At 32.6% G+C, this 18,403-nt stretch overlaps 1 protein-coding gene across 7 annotated transcripts in view; it reads right to left on the bottom strand.

Moving 5' to 3' along the window:
- The window catches only part of ARMC8 (armadillo repeat containing 8), a 133,504-nt gene that overhangs the window by 82,287 nt on the left and 32,814 nt on the right, over nucleotides 1-18,403 (bottom strand). For all 7 annotated transcript variants that reach the window (XM_074214856.1, XM_074214853.1, XM_074214858.1 and 4 more), the window contains 2 exons: nucleotides 2,300-2,371; nucleotides 11-153 (listed from right to left, as the gene is read on the bottom strand). In XM_074214856.1, the coding sequence (XP_074070957.1) occupies nucleotides 11-153; nucleotides 2,300-2,371 (215 nt within the window). The remainder of the gene's footprint in view (nucleotides 1-10; nucleotides 154-2,299; nucleotides 2,372-18,403) is intronic.

Raw genomic sequence — 18,403 nt, 5'->3', positions numbered from 1 at the left:
CTTTACATACCTTGCAGCAAGGCAGGAATAATATGGCAGTCCAGGAGAGACTTGACATTGTTTTCAGTTCCCATAGCAAGACTTCCTAATACCACTGCACATTCAGTTTTGAGCTCTGTGCTTGAAGTTTCTTGCTGAAGCAGATATAAGAGTCTAAAAAAATAATTTTAAAAATCTAAAAGGCAAAACTTAAAGAACATGGAGTATATTACTCATTATACTTATGGACAGGTGAACAATTTATGAATAAACAAGAGACAGAGAGTATTGAGAGTAGTAAAATAGATAATCTCAATTATATTAAATGATCTTGTACAAATAAAACCAATGAAGCCAGGATCAAAAAGAAAACAGAAAAATGGGAAAAAAATTTTAGTTTCTATGATAAAGTTCTCATATCTCAAATATATAAAGAAGTCTGCCAAATCTATGGGTACATAATTTAGACAAAAAAGGTGATATCATAAGCAGATGAGGAGAGAAAAGACTAGCTTACCTGTCAGCTTTATGGAGAAGGTAAAAATTTATAACCAAATGAGAGACAGAGAACATTAAAAATGCATAATTTTGATTGGTTTTTGCACAATCAAAACCAATGCAATGAAGATTAGAAGAAAAACAGAAAGCCTGGGAAACAATTTTTACAGCAAGTGTTTTTCTAATAAAGGCCTCATTTCTCATTTTTAAAGACAATTGAGTCAAATTTATAGGAATACAAGTCCTTCCCAATTGATAAAGGATCAAAGGATATGAATAGATAGTTTTCCAATGAGGAAACCAAAATAATTTATAGTAATTGGAAAAAAGCTCATTAAATCATTATTGATAAGATATATGCAAACAATCTTGAGATATCATTATATACATATCAGACTAGTTAAAATGAAAGAAAAGGAAAATGACAAATGTTGGAGGGGATGTAGAACAGTAAGTCATCACTGGAGGAACTGTGAACTAAGCAGTTTGGAAAGCAATTATCAGTCTGTTTCCCTAGATGTTAGGAAGAAGGAAAAAGAATATGTCCTAAAATATTTCTTTGTGGTGGCAAAAAATTAGAAATTGTGAGGATGCCCATCAAGTAGGGAATGATTAAACAAGTTGTGGTATATGATCATGATGGAAAACTACTGAGTTTTCCTTGACAATTTAGGAGAAACCATGGAAAGTCTTGCATAAAATAATGAAAAAGCGAAACAAGCAAAATCAAGAGAACATTGTATACAGCGACAACAATATTGTTTTAAGAATAACTTGGAGCAACCAAGTCATTTTGAATGTTACAAATACTCAAATTAACTACAAAGGATCTATGAATGATGATGTGATCTGCATCCAGAGAAAGAATGGACAGAAGTATGTATCATAGTACGGTTATACATACACACATATTTATACCTAATAGCAATCATCTCTAGGGTAGGGGATGGAAAAGGAAAAAGTTACATGACAATTTTATTATATATTTGAAAGAAAAAGCATGTTTTATGTAATAGATTTGCAGTTTCATAAGCAATTCTTCTTTGTTCCTGTTCCTCTTTGTTATGGAAATACTTGTTTTATTTCTTAAGTAAAAATTAAGAAATATAATCAAATAAAAACAAAACAAAAACTAAAAGAATAAAAAAGTTAAAACATAAGACTTGCTCCTTTGAGATTCAAAGCAGAATTCCATTTTTTCCCTTTAATATTGCATAATTTATATAAAAACATTTTCCCTAGGGAGAAGTGCTACTGATAGATGTTACTCTACAAAGTAAAATAGTACCAAATTCTCTTCAAATGAAAATCCTAATTTCAATGAATGATTTAGGAAAGCAATAACTTTTGGTCTTTCATTCAAAGAACCAAAAAGTCGATGAAAAAGTAATTCTAAAAAGCAAAATTCATAGTAGGATAATTAATGAAGTATAATTTTTATAAATTCCAAAAATGGTATTTGAGTTCTATAGTTATTGCTCCCAATCAGAGCAGAAATTGTTAGAATTCTGGGAATTAGGAGGAAAATAACAATGTTAATACAATGCACAGTCAAGTTCCTTCATTCTGTTTATTTATTTAGAATATTTTTTTTACTACTAAGGCAATGACTTTATGAAACTTCAATATAAGAAAAAAATACTCTCTGTATATACCAATTCTGTGATACTTTAGTTTTTAGAAGCATTTTTATATTCTTCCAAATATCATTAAGAAAAATGAAGAGTCTCTTTAGGAATTTAAAACAAAAAAGGAAAAAATAATTCTTAAGGTAAAAACATAATCAATGTATTACAAAAAAAGACACTCTCAAAAAACATACCTTGGAACTGCTCCTAAAACAATGAGGTTGGCTTTCTGTTTGTTGTTTCCAATTACTGCATTTTTCATGTCTCTAAATTTAAAAAGAGAAAATTTGAATCATGTTGAAATACCCGAAACAATTTTCAAGCAATTCTACTAGTTAACCACTCCTATGTAGCATCATGTGCTAAACAAAGCATTTTTTAAAAATCCTATCCCATGTCTAGAAAAAGTATTCTTTTGGTGAACTGAGTTAGCAGAAGGGAAAGTAGTGCAGACAGTTCAACACATATCTACTAGGAAGACAAGAAAAACCCCCAAAAAGTACATGTTGTAATGAGCTAGTGGTATAATCTTTGATCTATTAAAAATAGTCCTAATATCTATCTATATATAAATTATAAGACACTTTAAGAAGGTATAACAACAGCTATAACTTAAATATATAGACAGTCTTTGTCCCCCAATAAGACATTCAGTGTAGACTTCAAATTAAAAAAAAAAAAGAAAAAAGGATTCCTCACATATGATGGAGTCTTCCATAAGGCTATTTCTGAATGACAAACTCCAGAATATCACAAAACTTTGTAAGTGAACTCTATAAACATCCAAAAGAGTTCAATGTAGCCATCAATAATAGGAAAAAAATGAAAAAAAATCTTTTGTTAACTCTGAAACACAGATACATAGATTATTCAATATATGTAGCATTTATAGACAATGCAGATATTAATGAAATGGGCCCAAATGGGAGAAATTGTGCAGTGCTTTTTTTTTTTTTAGGTTTTTGCAAAGCAATGGGGTTAAGTGGCTTGCCCAAGGCCACACAGCTAGCTAATTATTAAGTGTCTGAGGCCACATTTGAACTCAGGCACTCCTGACTCCAGGGCTGGTGCTCTATCCACTGCGCCACCTAGCCGCCCCTATGCAGTGCTTTTTAAGGTCTCCAAAATTCTACCTTAACAAAAGAACCATCATGGCAACACCATTACTCTTCCACCAATGTTACATGCCTGAGTGTGAATAATAAATGACAGTCTCCTTGCAAGTCATTCGTAGGGCCCTAGAGAAGTGCATGTGGGTTGAGTATGTAGTAATATAACAAACACGAAAAATAGCTTAGGAGCAACAGTGCAAACAATAAATTGGGAGAGCTGTACTACAGATAAAATAAGAGCACTGGTCATATATCGAATCAGAGAGACAAAGGATGGACATCCTACAAATTCTACTGTAGCCTATTCAGGACCAAGAGATCTACAGGAAAGCTTCCTTCATATTAGGTAGAATCTCAGTGAATGCTTTTTTATGAAAACATGGATCAATAAGATGGAGATAAGCCCCAAAATCTCTCAAACCTTTCCAAAATAAAAATTATGCACCAAAATAAAAGGAACTTCAGCTACCTCCAAGTTCTAAGATATTTAGAATCCAAAAGAAGGTTTAAAAAAAAATTACACACACACACACACACACACACACACACACACACACACACACACACACACACAATCTACCCTCATTCAGTCTTTCCTCTCACAAACTGTTAAGGGCTGGAGGATGAATTAGCTGACTTAAGAAACCAACCCCCAGGGGCGGCTAGGTGGCTCAGTGGCTCAGTGGCTAAAGCACCGCCCTGGAGTCAGGAGTGCCTGGGTTCAAATCCGGTCTCAGACACTTAATAATTAGCTAGCTGTGTGGCCTTGGGTAAGCCACTTAACCCCATTTGCCTTGCCAAAAAAACCTAAAAGAAACCAACCCCACACTCCATCCTCTTTCTAGTATGTAAAGATGCAGATGGCTAGGCTGTGGAAATTTGTTCAGGGTGCTGTGAAAGACAGTCAACATTGAAGAAGCACTCCAGGGAGCTTTTTGAGAAGTAAAAGATTTCTATAAAACGAAGAAAAATGATATAATGGTTGATGCAAAAGAGGACCCTGTAGAATTTGAGAACATAGGATCATCATACTATTACTGAGTAATTTAAAAGATAAATGAGAATTATGAGAGTTAGAACCAATGGCCTGTATAACAAAAATAACAGGTAGAAGAGAAATAAAATGCAACATATGATGGCAAGTCTCACTAAAGAAACAAAAGAAAGAATAAGAGATTGGAAATGCAAATGCATAGAAGTGAAGGAAAAATCTAGAAGTGAAGGAAAAATCTAGAAGTGAAGCAAAAAACAATACATTAAAAGAAAACATGACTATCTAAGCAAAACATAATGATCTCAAAAAAAGGGAGATGCAGCTACAACCTAAGAACAGGACATGACAAAATGTCTGACCACAATAGCAGAAGAAGTAATACTAGAGAACTGGTCAAAATGTATGAAGAAAGAAAAGGAAATATTAATTGAAAAAAATTAGCAAGTCACTTCCAGAAAAAAAAAACCCCTGCAAATTCTAGTACGTCAGGTAATTAAACTCAACAAGTTCTGCAAGTGATCAAGAGAAAGACTTTCAAATACAAAGGAAAGGATATTCAAATAACACAAAACTATTTTGTACCCACCAGAATAAAAACAGGACAGAATAAAATGTGTGTCAAAAAGCAATGAAGTTTGGCATATAACGCATTCAAAAAATAAAAAGGGATAATAAACAAGGAATTGAAATTTTCCTAAAAGTCATCTTAGACAAACAATATCAGTAATAAATGGATACACCTCAAACGTCTTAGCATTAAATTAATAAAGGAAATATTACTAAAAGAGTATATAAATTCTAGATAAAATTTCTAGATAAAAACTAACAAAAAGACGAGCAAAAGGGAAAATATAGAATCTAAACTGGAACCAGATCTAAAAAATCTATGGCATCTTCTAAATGAGACAGGAAAAAGAATATGCATATTTCACAAAACCATGTGGAATTTTCACAGTGGTCATGTACTAAGATAGAGATATTACAAACAAATGTAAAAGGACTGACATAGACAATAATGCAATAAAATAAACACTGATGCAAGAACACACAGAAGACAGAACTAAATGAAGACTTAATACAATTTTAAGTGGGGTCAGTGAACATATGGTAGAAACAATTAGTAATTAAAAGTATAATTAAGAGACAGTATCAAAATTTCTGAGATGTCCTTGGTGGAAAAATCATAATTTAACCAAAAACATTCTCTCCCCAAAAAAGGAGAGAATGATTAATGAACTGAAGAGGGATTTTTAAAAATGAGAAAGCCAACGAACTTATAGGCACAAAAGAGGAAATGTTAAAATTTATAAACAGATAAATTAGGGAAAAAAATAAAAATCAAAGTAGACAGGGCAACTAGGTGGCACAGTAGATAGGTTCTCCTGACTTCAGGACCAGTGCTCTGAGTTCAGATTTGACCTCAAACATTTAATAATTACCTAGCTGTATGACCTTGGGTAAATCACTTAACCCCATTGCCTTGCAAAACAAGCCAAAATAAAAATAAATATAAGCAGGTTCTTATGAAAAGATTAATAAAAATGACAAATTTCTATCTATTATGCATAAAAAGACAGAAAATCAAATCAATAAAACAGCAAATAAGCAAGGCAAAAATCTAAACCAAATCAGAATAAAAATAAAACATATTAACAAAACTGAGAACACAAAAGAAATAGATGATTATTTTAATATTTATTTTTTATTTTTTTCCCAATTACATGTAAAAACAATTTTAACATTCTTTTTTTAAAGTTTTAATTTCCAAATTCTCTTCCTCTTCTTCCCCTTCCTCCTCAATGAGAAAGCAGTTTGCTATAGGTTATACATGTGCAGTTATTCAAAATATATTTCCAAATTATCAATATTGTAAAAGAAAATACAGACCAAAAAGCCAAAAAGAAGTATACTTAAATCTGCTCCATTCATTTTTTCTGTAGACAAATAGGATTGTCTTTGATCATTATATTGGGGCAGGTAGGTGGTACAGTGGATAGAGCACCGACCCTGGAGTCAGGAGTACCTGAGTTCAAAACCGGCCTCAGACACTTAATAATCACCTAGCTGTTTGGCCTTGGGCAAGTCACTTAACCCCATTGCCTTGCAAAAAAATAAGAAAAAAAAGAATGATCATAGGGCTGCAAACCCTCTCAGAAGATAGTTCCAGCAAAGTCATTCACAGTTGATCACCACATAATATTCCTGTTACTATGTACAATGTTCTCCTGGTTTCATTTACTTCATTCTGCACTCATCATTCTTTTTTATTTAGGTTTTTTTCTTTGCAAGGCAGATGGGGTTAAGTGGCTTGCCCAAGGCCACACAGCTAGGTGATTATTAAGTGTCTGAGACCGGATTTGAACCCAGGTACTCCTGACTCCAAGGCCGGTGCTTTATCCACTACGCCACCTAGCCACCCCTTCATCATTCTTAAAGTATAAAAATATTCCATCAAAATCATACACTTCAGCTTGTTTGGCTACTCCCAAATTGATGGACATCCCCACAATTTTCAATTCTTTACCATCACTAAAATAGTTGCGATAAATATTTTCTTTTTTGTTTGTTTCTTATGTCTTTAGGATACAGGCCTAGTAAGTAGTAATACTAATGGAACATAGAGTATGTTTACAGTTTTATAGTCCTTTGGGCATAGTTCCAAATTGCTCTCCCAAATGGTTGGATCAGTTCATTAATGTCTCAAATTTTTCTACATCCCCTCCAATATTTGTCATTTTTCTTTTCTATCATATTAGTCAAATTGATAGCGGTGGGGTAGTTACTCAAAATGGTTTTAATTTGCATTTCTCCAACCAATAGTGATTCAGTATATATTTCCAAGGCTACAGATAGCATAATCAGAAAACTGCCTGTTCATATCCTTTGACCATTTATCAACTGGAGAATGGCAATTATTTTTATAAAAAGATAACTCAGTTATCTTTTTCAGAGAAACATGGTGAAAAAAATTTTTTGCTTCTGACTACCATGTCCTCAAAATCTATATCATTTCCTTCTTTTCCTACTTTCCTGAAGGGTAAGAAAGATTTCTATACCCAACTGAGTATGTTATTCTCTCTTTAAGTCAATAACAATGGAAATAAGGTTCAAGCACTCTACCATACCTCCCTCATTTCCCCTTCCACTGTAAAAGCTCTTTCATACATTTTATGTGAGACAAATTACCATGTTCTTCCTCTCCTTTTCCTCTTCCAGTGCGTTTCTCTCTCATTTTATTTTTTTTAGATATCATCACATTATATTCGACTCATACCCATGCCTTCTCTCTTTGTATACACTTAACTATCCAAATGAGAAAGTTCTTAAGAGTTATGTCATCTTTCTGTGCAGAAATGCAAATAGATTAACCTTATTAAATCCCTTATGATTTCTCTTTTCTGTTTACCTTTTTGTTTCTATATTTGAAGGTCAAATTGTCCATTCATTCTGGTCTTTTCAGCAAGAATGCTTGAAAATCCTCTATTTCATTGAATATCCATATTTCTACCCCTGAAGTCATATACTCACTTTTGTTGGGTAAGTGATTCTTGATTTAATCCTAGCTTCTTTGCTTTCTGGAACATCATGTTCTAATCCCTCTAATCTCAACAAAGAACCTGTGACTGTAGCTCCATAATATTTGAATTGTTTCTTTTTGGGTGTTGACAATATTTTCTCAATGGCCTGGGCACTTTGGAATTTGATTATAATATTCCTGAGACATTTCTTTTGGGGATCTCATTCAAAAAGTGATTTGTGAATTCTTTCAAATTCTATTTTACCAGGGCAGCTAGGTTGTGCAGTAGATAGAGCACTGGCCCTGGAGTCAGGAAGACTCGAGTTTGAAAATTACTTCAGACACTTAACATTTACTTTAGCTGTGTGACCTTGGGCAAATCATGTAACCCCATTGCCATGCAAAAACAAAAAATTCTATTTTTACTAACCCTCTGAATTGAAGAGAGCAGGACAGTTTTCCTTGATAACTTAAAAAAAATATCTAGGTGCCCCACCCCATCTCTTTCTTTTAGCATGGCTTTCAAGTAGTCTAATACTTTTAAAATTAGCTCTTCTGGATCTATTTTCAAAGTCAATTCTTTTTCTACTGGGATATTTCACATTTTCTTATTTTTTTTCAGTCTTTTTATTATTTCCTGATCTGTCATAACGTCCTTAGCTTCCATTAGCCCAATTCTAACTTTTAAGGAACTATTTTTTTTTAGGTTTTTGCAAGGCAAATGGGGTTAAGTGGCTTGCCCAAGGCCACACAGCTAGATAATTATTAAGTGTCTGAGACTGGATTTGAACCCAGGTACTCCTGACTCCGAGGCCGGTGCTTTATCCACTATGCCACCTAGCTGCCCTGGAACTATTTTCTTGAATGAGATTTTTATACCTCCTTTTCCATTTAACCATTTCTACTTTTTAAGGAGTTCTTCTCTTCAGTGAATTTTTGTTTATCTTTTTTTCCATTGGCCAATTCTCTTTTTCAAGGCATTCTTCTCTTCATAAAATTTCTGTGCCTCTTTTGTATTTGACCAATTCTGCTTTTTAAGGTGTTATTTTCTTTAGGTTTTTTTTGTGTCTCCTTTACTAAGATGTTGATCTTTTTTTTTATAACTTTCTTGTATCACCTTTATCTTTCCAATTTTTTTCTCTCTTCCTTGATTCTTTTTTTTTCTTCCTTGATTCTTAAAATTCTTTTTTGAACTCTTTCATGGCCTCCTGAGACAATATTTTTTGTAATGAACTTAATTCTTCCAATATTAAAACAATTTACAGAATTGTAGTTATTGTACATATTATGTTTTGTGGTTTTGCTTACTTCATTGCATCAATTCATGTAGAACTTTCTATAATTTTCTGTATTCATCAAATAAATCATTTGTTAGAGCACAATAATATTCCATTACATTTATTGTCCCCAGATTATTTAACCATTCTCCAATCAATGCAAAAATATTGTTTCTAATTCTGTGCTATAATAAAAATTGCTACAACACATATTTTGGTATTTATGAGGACTTTTTCCTTATTGATAGCTTCTTTGAGACTTACCAGTAATGGCCTTTCTGTCTGAAAAGAAACATTTTAGACACTTTATTTGCAAAATTCCAAATTTCTTTCTAAAATGATTGTACCATTTCACAGCTCCACCAAAATATATTAGTGTGGTTATCATTCGCCTATTCCTACAACATTAATTAAAAATTAATCCTTTTTTTGTTATCTTTACCCAATTTGCAGGGTGTGAGGTGAAGAATCAAGATTTTTTTGATTTGCATTTTTCGGGACAGTTAGATGGCACAGTGGAAAAAGCACCAACCCAGGAGCCAGGAGGACCTGAATTCAAATCCAGCCTCAGACACTTAATAATTACTCAGTTGTGTGACCTTGCACAAGTCACTTAACCCCACTGCCTTGTAAAAACAAAAATAAATATGATTTGCATTTTTCCTATTTTGGGGGATTTGGAACATTCTTTCATGTAGTTGTGAATATTTTACACAACTTTTGAGACCTTTTAATTCATATCTTTCGACTTCCTATCAGTCAGAGAAAGAGCTATTAGATACTAAAGTTATAGTACTTTACAGTATGACATGTTAATTTATTAAAACAAAAAAAATTATACAATAACTAGGACAAGAAACGGGGATTTAAAATTGAGGAAGGTGAGGTTTATTTTGAAATTTGTATTAGGAGTAATAGGAAATCAATATAAACAGAAATCTGAATTTGTAGGGCAAACAAAGAATCAGTAAATAATTTCCCCTGCAAATGCTTTTATTCATAAAGAGAGGAAGGAAGGAAGGAAGGAAGGAAGGAAGGAAGGAAGGAAGGAAAAAATGAAATTTAATAAAGATAAAAGTAAAGGCTTAAACTTCACTTAAAAATCAACTCAACAAGTACTAGGGATAAGTCAGATAACTCAATGAAAAATGTTTGCAAACTTTAAACATGCATCAACACTGTAGCATTATCAGCCAAAAAAAAAATAATGTGACCAGATATATGATATGAAAAACTTGTGGATGAGGCTGCAATTTAATTCTTTGTAGCCTCACTGATCAAACTTAAGTCACTCAAGGTGATGTAGCTGGGGTTGGTTCTGTTTCCTGGTCATTAGCAATAATCCATACCAACTGTAGGTCCCTCTGACATGGTTGCTAAAGTTCTCAGTTGAGTCTACAAAATACCTCTCTTATTTCTGAAAACTTTCACTGATAAGATACTGACCAACAAAAACAGTGAAAAGATGTAACTTTTTTACCTTATTAAATATAACAATTTCTCTGGAATGAAAACCATAGTTAACAGAGCTACACAATTATGTGGTCCTTGAAATAAGTAAAATGATTTACAAATTCAACTGTTATACAGCATGCTCGGGAAATGGGGTATTCTGGTTAATCAAATATTCCTGATTAATAATTATCACATATAATGATCCTTTCATTCTTTAAAAATATCAATTATATTAAAAAATTGAGTACCTGTGATATATATACCAGAAAAGTGAATTCGACATTTTTGTGATTATTGTTAATATTCAACAGATATGGAAAGGTAGTAGTTAATATAATTAAGAAATGTCAGAAAAATAAATGGCTATAAATAACAGTTGTTACTTATATTTCTGAAGTTGTATTTTATAACTCCCAAATTTGAATTTGATACATTGTTCAAGAAAATTTCCAAATCAAATGTTTAAAAGAATATTGCCCAGAGGTCTAATCAAATTAAAATAAATTTTAGAGAATTCAGTCTACATATTTTCATAACTTACAAAGTTTGAAGAATGTTCAAAATTTAAAAAAAAATCCATTCATGATATTCAAATATTATACCCTACACCAAAACCAAAACACATGATAAGTTAAAGTCTGGTCTAATTATTCTTGACAACTTTTAATCAAAGCATGAATTGTCTTGGGAAATGAGACCAAGACTTCCTTCATTCAATGTCTAAAAAAGCCATTGTAGTTATGATTATATCTCTTATACAATATTTTCAAAGAGAGATATTAATTTTAGGGGGGGAAGATAAGGAAAAATGAATTTTCTTATTTCTAAATATACTGGAGGTAAAATGAGATTAAAATAAATTCTAAAACAATAACAAATTAAAATACAAATATTATGGAAGGCAAGAAAAGAATCCACATCATTTCCTGATCTTGGTATTTTGCCCTTCATTCCCAAAGAAGACCATGACATCAGGGAGGTGATGCCATGACAAGCACAAGAAGTGGATTTGAGTGAGGTGATGCTGTGCTAAGTTACCAGCCTCACTTTCTTCTGCACAGTCATCTGAGTCCAGTGTCCAGATATGAATCAAGATGACTGGAAATAGCCCTGGATACCCAAGGTCACACAGCTAGTAAATGGCAAATTTCTGAGGCTACTATCATCATCTGCTTTCTACCTTGCATCTCATATCCAAATCAGTTACTTTGCCCAGAAATTCTACTTCTATAATACCTCTGTCATTCATCCATTTCATCTACAAGTACTATCAAAATAATTACCTTTATTCACACTTACCTAGATTACTCCAATAGTCCAATGGTCTTCTTGTCACTCTTTTTCTCCAACGAAACCATCCTTCCTAACATCTACCAGATCACTTCCCTTTTTTTATTAAAGGTTTTTGCAAGGAAAATGGGGTTAAGTGGCTTGCCCAATCAAGGCCACACAGCTAGGTAATTATTAAGTGTCTGAGGCCACATTTGAACTCAGGTACTCCTGACTCCAAGGCCGGTGCTCTATCCACTATGCTACCTCTACATAAAAAAGTTCAAACTTCTTTGACTTATTGTATTCAAGGTGCCCCTCAATCTGGTACTTCCTTATCTTTTCAGTCTTATTTCATATCCTGTTCCTGTTCACATATTAAATTAGTAAATACTTAGTCTACTAGGCTACTTGCTTTCTTCACAATTCAGTCATGACTGCTTGTGCTTATGTTGTTCCCTATGTCTGGAATATCCTGTCTCCTTGCTGAATTTCTATTTATCCTTTAAAACTCATCTGAAGTCCTATTTCCTCAAGGTAATCTTCCCCCATGCTTCACTTGGCACTTGATTTGTATCTCTTTGGTACATATGCACAATTTTGTCTTATAATTATCTCTGTATGTGTCAGATTTCCCTATTAAACTATATTAATTAATGGGTAGTGCCTTTGTTCTCTAATACCTCATAGCATGCACTCCATATAGCAGGCATTTAATAAATGTTGGACTACATTGCTGTACAAAGTCAATCCTGGAGTGTAATTCGAAGAATCTTTAGATTATACTGCACTTTGAGAGAACGGGGTGTGTGATAAAGTAGATTTCAAGATCATACAAGATTAACTCTCTAAGCACCCATCCTATGAAAACAGAATACAATGAATACAGTAAGTGTTCCAAGACTACTCAAGTCATTATGAACATCAATTACTATTCTGTAGTAATGATGCAGCTTACAAATACAATTAAATACATGTTCATAAGACATATGGCACAGGACTGAAAGGGCATTTTGAAGAAGATAATCTAAGGCTTAACTCCTTAAACAAGTCTCCATTATTAGGCTTTTGAGTCATTTCCCTTTCTCATAAAAGTGCCATAAAGAATCTGTAGACCTCCAGGGAAACAAGAAAATCTCCTTTCTATAGATCAAGGAGAAAATCAGCCTTTTTTACAGGTTTAATTATTCTCCAGAAAAACTTTTTGATTGTTGTGTCCAGTGCCGCTGACTTGCCAACAACATTCAAAAACTTATCTATTATTTCTAATATTCATGTCAATCTTCCAATCAATTTCAATCTCATCTTCATTTTCACTTAGAAACAAATTTTCTGATGGATAAGTATTCATCATTATTCTAGAAATCTATTTAAGTATGTTGTGGGGAGGTCATACTATACTCTAAACAAGATACCAGGCCATAATTCCCTCTAAGCTCTCCTGGATAATAGGCATTTAATGATATTCTAGGCATAAACTATATAAAAATAACATAAGTAAAGTAAAATTGAGATTGAAAGTTCTGCATGATCCCTTGTGAGATGAGTAACTTTTACTTCAGAAATGGTCTTATAAATCTCAAATTCTGAATTATTGCTTTACCCCTAAACTAAATCTACAAGGTGACATTAGTAGTTAGGAATAAGGTTTTAAAAAGTTACTAAATAGTGTGAGTATTAAAACTAACAAAACAATACCTTTGCTATTCTCAGATAACCTGTAACTCTGAAAAGTTTCTTTATTGTAGATACAAAAATATAATGGAACCATCAAAAAATGAACAATGTTAAATGTTTGGAGAAATTAAATTTAAAATTTTATATTATGGGAGTCTGTTATGCTAAAAAAGTCAATCTTCCTATATTTTACATAAACTAAACAATGAATACACAGAAACCTAAAGAAGAATTTAGTAATCATAGTCAAAGTAAAAGGATTTTAATACAATTTAAAACTCTTAGTGAAGGGGACTGGGCTTTAAAGCTGCTCTAATACCATGGTTTACTAATTGAGCTTCATCAACTACTCCTATTCAAAGTACTTTGAAGAACTGTTAGGAAACACACACCCAGTTCAGTTATCAGCATTACTGGTACTATAAGAAGTATTCTATCTTCTCAATTAACAATGGTCCTGGATAAGGGCATTTTGATCTCTTCAAAGAAAATCACTTGCATAACACATGATATGCTTTTACTTTGAACCTAGTAGATAGATTTACGGTGCTCAGAAACTTTACTATAGTCTTAGAACCTGGAAAAATGTTTTCCTAAGTCTGACAGACAGACAGACAGACAGACAGACAGACAGACACACACACACACACACACACACACACACACACACACACACACACACACACACACACACACACACACTTTTCATCTTAAAATAAAGGAAATTTTTTAATGATTTATATCCTATTCCAAATATCCCTTAAGTAAAAGGTACCACTAAAGAGTTATTAGAAAGTAGATAAGTCATAAGAAAATTTCCATCTATATGGCAAAGGTCCTTTATACCCAGGGTTTTTTCTGTTACTTGTACACAGAATCTCAAGTAGGCTACAATACACTATTGTATTATGACTGAGTTTTCATTATATTAATGGATGGTTAGCTTTTGTTCAAAATTACTCTGTCCACAACAAACCATCTTTACCAGCCTTCCAAAAACAAGTAATGGCTTAACTCTAATATTAAAATTACAAAAAAGTAATGAGCTTTTCCAGTATGTCACCTCTCAAGAATTCTATTAACAAACAGATTATAAGAGAAACAAATTCACAATTTAAAAACTGAAACTAAGTATCCCTGATTGAACCTAGGATCCTTCTACTTATAATCACTTCCAGTAGACAGAAGTTAATGTATCATTTAGGAACCCCTTAAGATTGGGTACATAATGTCAATCTAAGGCCTAATATGAACTATTCAAAAATATGTTCATAAAGTATATGTGGATTTAAATAATAAACCTGAACATGTCAGTCCCATTATAGTTTTTATTAATGTGAAATTTCAAATATATCTTTATGCATACTTTGCTGTTAAACAAAATATTTCAATAAAAAGTTGATTTAAATTGTAAATCATACAACTTAAATTATTTTGGGAATTAAGTGCATACTAAATTTAACACAATAGTAATATAAAAATTAATTAGTCTGCTTACATATACTTATGAATTACTTTTTGGTCTCTTCTGTGAATTTTTTAAATATTTCATTGTTGTTTTTTCCCTTGTCACTCACTATTTTTTAAGGGTTTTTTTGGCAAGGCAAGGGTTAAGTGATTTGCCCAAGATCACACGGCTAAGCAATTATTACATGTCTGATTCCAGATTTGAACTCAGGTCCTCCTGACTCCAGGCTCAGTGCTCTATCCACTGTGCCACCTAGCTGCCCCTGTCACTTACTATTCAGCCAATCCACCTACCCAAAACTCTACCATCACCCATCACTCCTATTTTTATCAACTTAAAATGAATGAATAAAGTATTTTACTAAGTGCTTACTATGAACAAGGTTCTTTGTTAAATACTAAGAATATAAACAGAAAAGACAGTAAGAAATCAATTCTTTATTTATCTAGGGAAAAAAAGACTTTTATCAGAGAAATTTGCTGCAAGAATTGCTTTCCCAGTTAGCTACTTTCCTTCTAATCATAACTACATTGGGTGTGTGTGTGTGTGTTTATGCAAGTTTTTAATTTTAATTTTTTAATTTTAATTTTTTAGGTTTTTGCAAGGCAAATGGGGTTAAGTGGCCTGCCCAAGGCCACATAGCTAGTTAATTAAGTGTCTGAGACCAGATTTGAACTCAGGTACTCCTGACTCCAGGGCCAGTGCTTATCCACTGCGCCACCTAGCCGCCCTTTTTAATTTTATATAATCAAAACTGTTTTACCTTCTATCATATTTTCTATTACTTATTTGTTCATAAACTTTTCCACTATTCACAAGTCCAAAAGGACATTTTTTCCCTGCTCCTCTATTCTGTTTATGCTGTGAACAATTATAATCTGAGGCATCAAAGGTGGAACATGAATAGAATACTGGACCTGGAGTCAGGAAAATTTAAGTTCAAAGCCAGACTCAGATAAGAGCTGCACATCCCTGGGAAAGTAACTTCTTTTCACCTCAGTTTCCTCATCTGTAAAATAGGGATAATAACAGTACCTACTTCCCAGAGTTATTGTGAAAATTAAATGAGATAATATCCATAAAGCACTTTGCAAACTTGAAGGTACTTTCGGTAAAATAATTCTATCAGCAGCATCAGTATATAGAGAGCTAATCTTGGTATGTGGTATCTGAAGTTGGTTTAAACTTCATTTCAGATATACTCTCTTCAAGTTTTTTGTCAAATAATGAGTACTTATTCTAGTAATTGGGTTCTTTGTATTTGATGAACATTAGACTACAAAGTTCATTTATTCTGCATGTTATTGAACTAATCTGTTTCACTGATTGACCTTTCTATTTTAAAAAAAGTAGTAAATAGCTTCAATGATCTGGCACTGCTAGGCCCCCCTTCCTTCTAATTTTTAAATGAGAAGGCATAATACTAAATCCAAAAATCAACTTAGGTAGTCTCCTCATTTTTATTATGTTAGCATATCCTAACTATGAGCAATTTAAGTCTTACTTCTAAAGAGTATTTTGTAATTGGAACACAATTTGGAATAAGTAAGATTTAGACCAACATCTCACACTACTGAGTAAGTTTAGAGCAATATTGTTTTTATTATAATCTACCTGCTACAAGTTGAAGTACAACCAGGAAAATAATGTATAGAATGACTAAAACAAGGTAAACTAACTGAAAAGCAAAACAATGGAAACTGAATGCTACAAAATTATAATGCTCAAAGTTAGCCCCAAAGAAGATATGAGAAGGTACCTTTCTCCTTGCCCATGCTTTTTCAAAGGTGGGAAACCATGGGGTTGAAATATTGCAAATAACTTCAGACTTTTGAAATGTTAGTTTTACAGAGCTTTTAAAAAATTCTTCCTCATTTTTTATTTTTCATAGTGACAGTTCTTTGAGAGCATATGGGGAGAAGCATAGACTGGAAAATTTAATTGATGTAAAAAAAGACATCAATTAAAATGTACATTTTTTAAAAATGTTTTGAAGTCCTAAAATTACTCTGTGCATTTTGGTAAGTAAACTGCCAGATATTTTATATATTCAATAGTTATTCTGAATGGAATTTCTTTTTATATCTCTTCCTGTTGAGTTTTTGTTGGCAATATCCAGAAAGGCTGATAATTTCTTTGGGTTTGCTTTATAGTCTGCTATTTAAGTGAAGTTATTGTTTCAACTAATTTTTTGGTTGAGTGTCTCATGTTCTCTGAGGAAATGATTTCATCATCTATAAAAAGCAATCATTTTGTTTCTTCTTTGACTATATTCCTTCCCTCGATTTATCAAGCTTAATGCAATAGGTAGCATTTCTAGAAAAATATTAAATAATAGACATCCCTTTTTTGCCTCTTATTTTTAATTTTTAAATAAAATTACTGATTTTCATATTTGCATTGATGGAAATATTGAATTTAAAATCTCAAATCATCTATATTTAACTTTATAATATTTTTGGAAATTAACATTTAAATAGGCCTATTAATGTTTAAGAACATACTTCAAATAAGAAAATAAGGGCATATTATAAATGTGTAATTGAAGAAGAATTGGGAAACTGAAGTTTCCCTATCTTGTTCTGCTCCTTCCATCCTGTGGGACACATTATTTTGAGAAATAACATTTATTCTCTTATCTCACAATAACAATCCACTTTAAAGTTTACAAAGTTTTTAGTTAACTACCCTGAGATAAGGAGTGAAAATTTACAGATAAGTAAACCAAAGTTCTTAAAGGATCATAGATTTGGTCAAACACAGCTACAAAGTGTCAGAGATAGGATTTAAATATCAATGTCCGGATACTTGACACTATACTTCTTATACTACACCACATTTCCTTCATATAGCCAGACAATAAGTACTTAGTAAATGCCAGACTCTTTGCTAAGCTCTGGGGATAAAAAGAAAGAAAAGTGTCCTTGCCATGGAGGAACCCACAATTTAATGGGAGAAACAACAAGTAAACAAATACATACAAACAAAATATATAGAAATAAATAGGAAATAAATATCAGATGGAAAGCACTAAAATTAAAAGGGATTCCCATGCAGGGTGGAATTTTAACTGGAACTTGAAAGAAACCAAGGAAACCAGGAAGAGATGAGGATGGAGAGGAAGCCATACACTAGCACAGCCAAAAAAAAAAAACAACACCCCAAAAACCCAAAACAAAAATATATCCAGAGCTAAAGGATAGAGTATCTTCTTTATGGAATAGCTTGGAGGCCAGTAGAGCTGGTGGGTGGGGCTAGTGAGGAGAGAGGAGGGTAAGAAGACTGAAAAGGTAAAGGGGGTCAAGGCTTTTGAATGCCAAATAGAGAATTTATACTTTATCCCAGAGGTAATGGGAAATCACCAGAGTTTATTGAGTGTGGAGTGGTCAGAATAGCTTAAAGGAGGATAGACTGAAGTAAAATTGCCTTTTCTTAACACTTTCTTGAACAGATAAAATAGATTTCAAAGGGCATCCAGATTGACCCTAAAATGTAAACAAAAGGACAAAAAAGGATATTAAATGTTAAA

The sequence above is a fragment of the Macrotis lagotis genome, chromosome 1 (genome assembly GCF_037893015.1).
Source record: "Macrotis lagotis isolate mMagLag1 chromosome 1, bilby.v1.9.chrom.fasta, whole genome shotgun sequence".
In the NCBI taxonomy this organism is placed as follows: domain Eukaryota; kingdom Metazoa; phylum Chordata; class Mammalia; order Peramelemorphia; family Peramelidae; genus Macrotis; species Macrotis lagotis.
The sequence above is the reverse complement of the archived record's forward strand: the minus strand, read 5'-3'. Positions and strand labels throughout refer to the sequence as shown.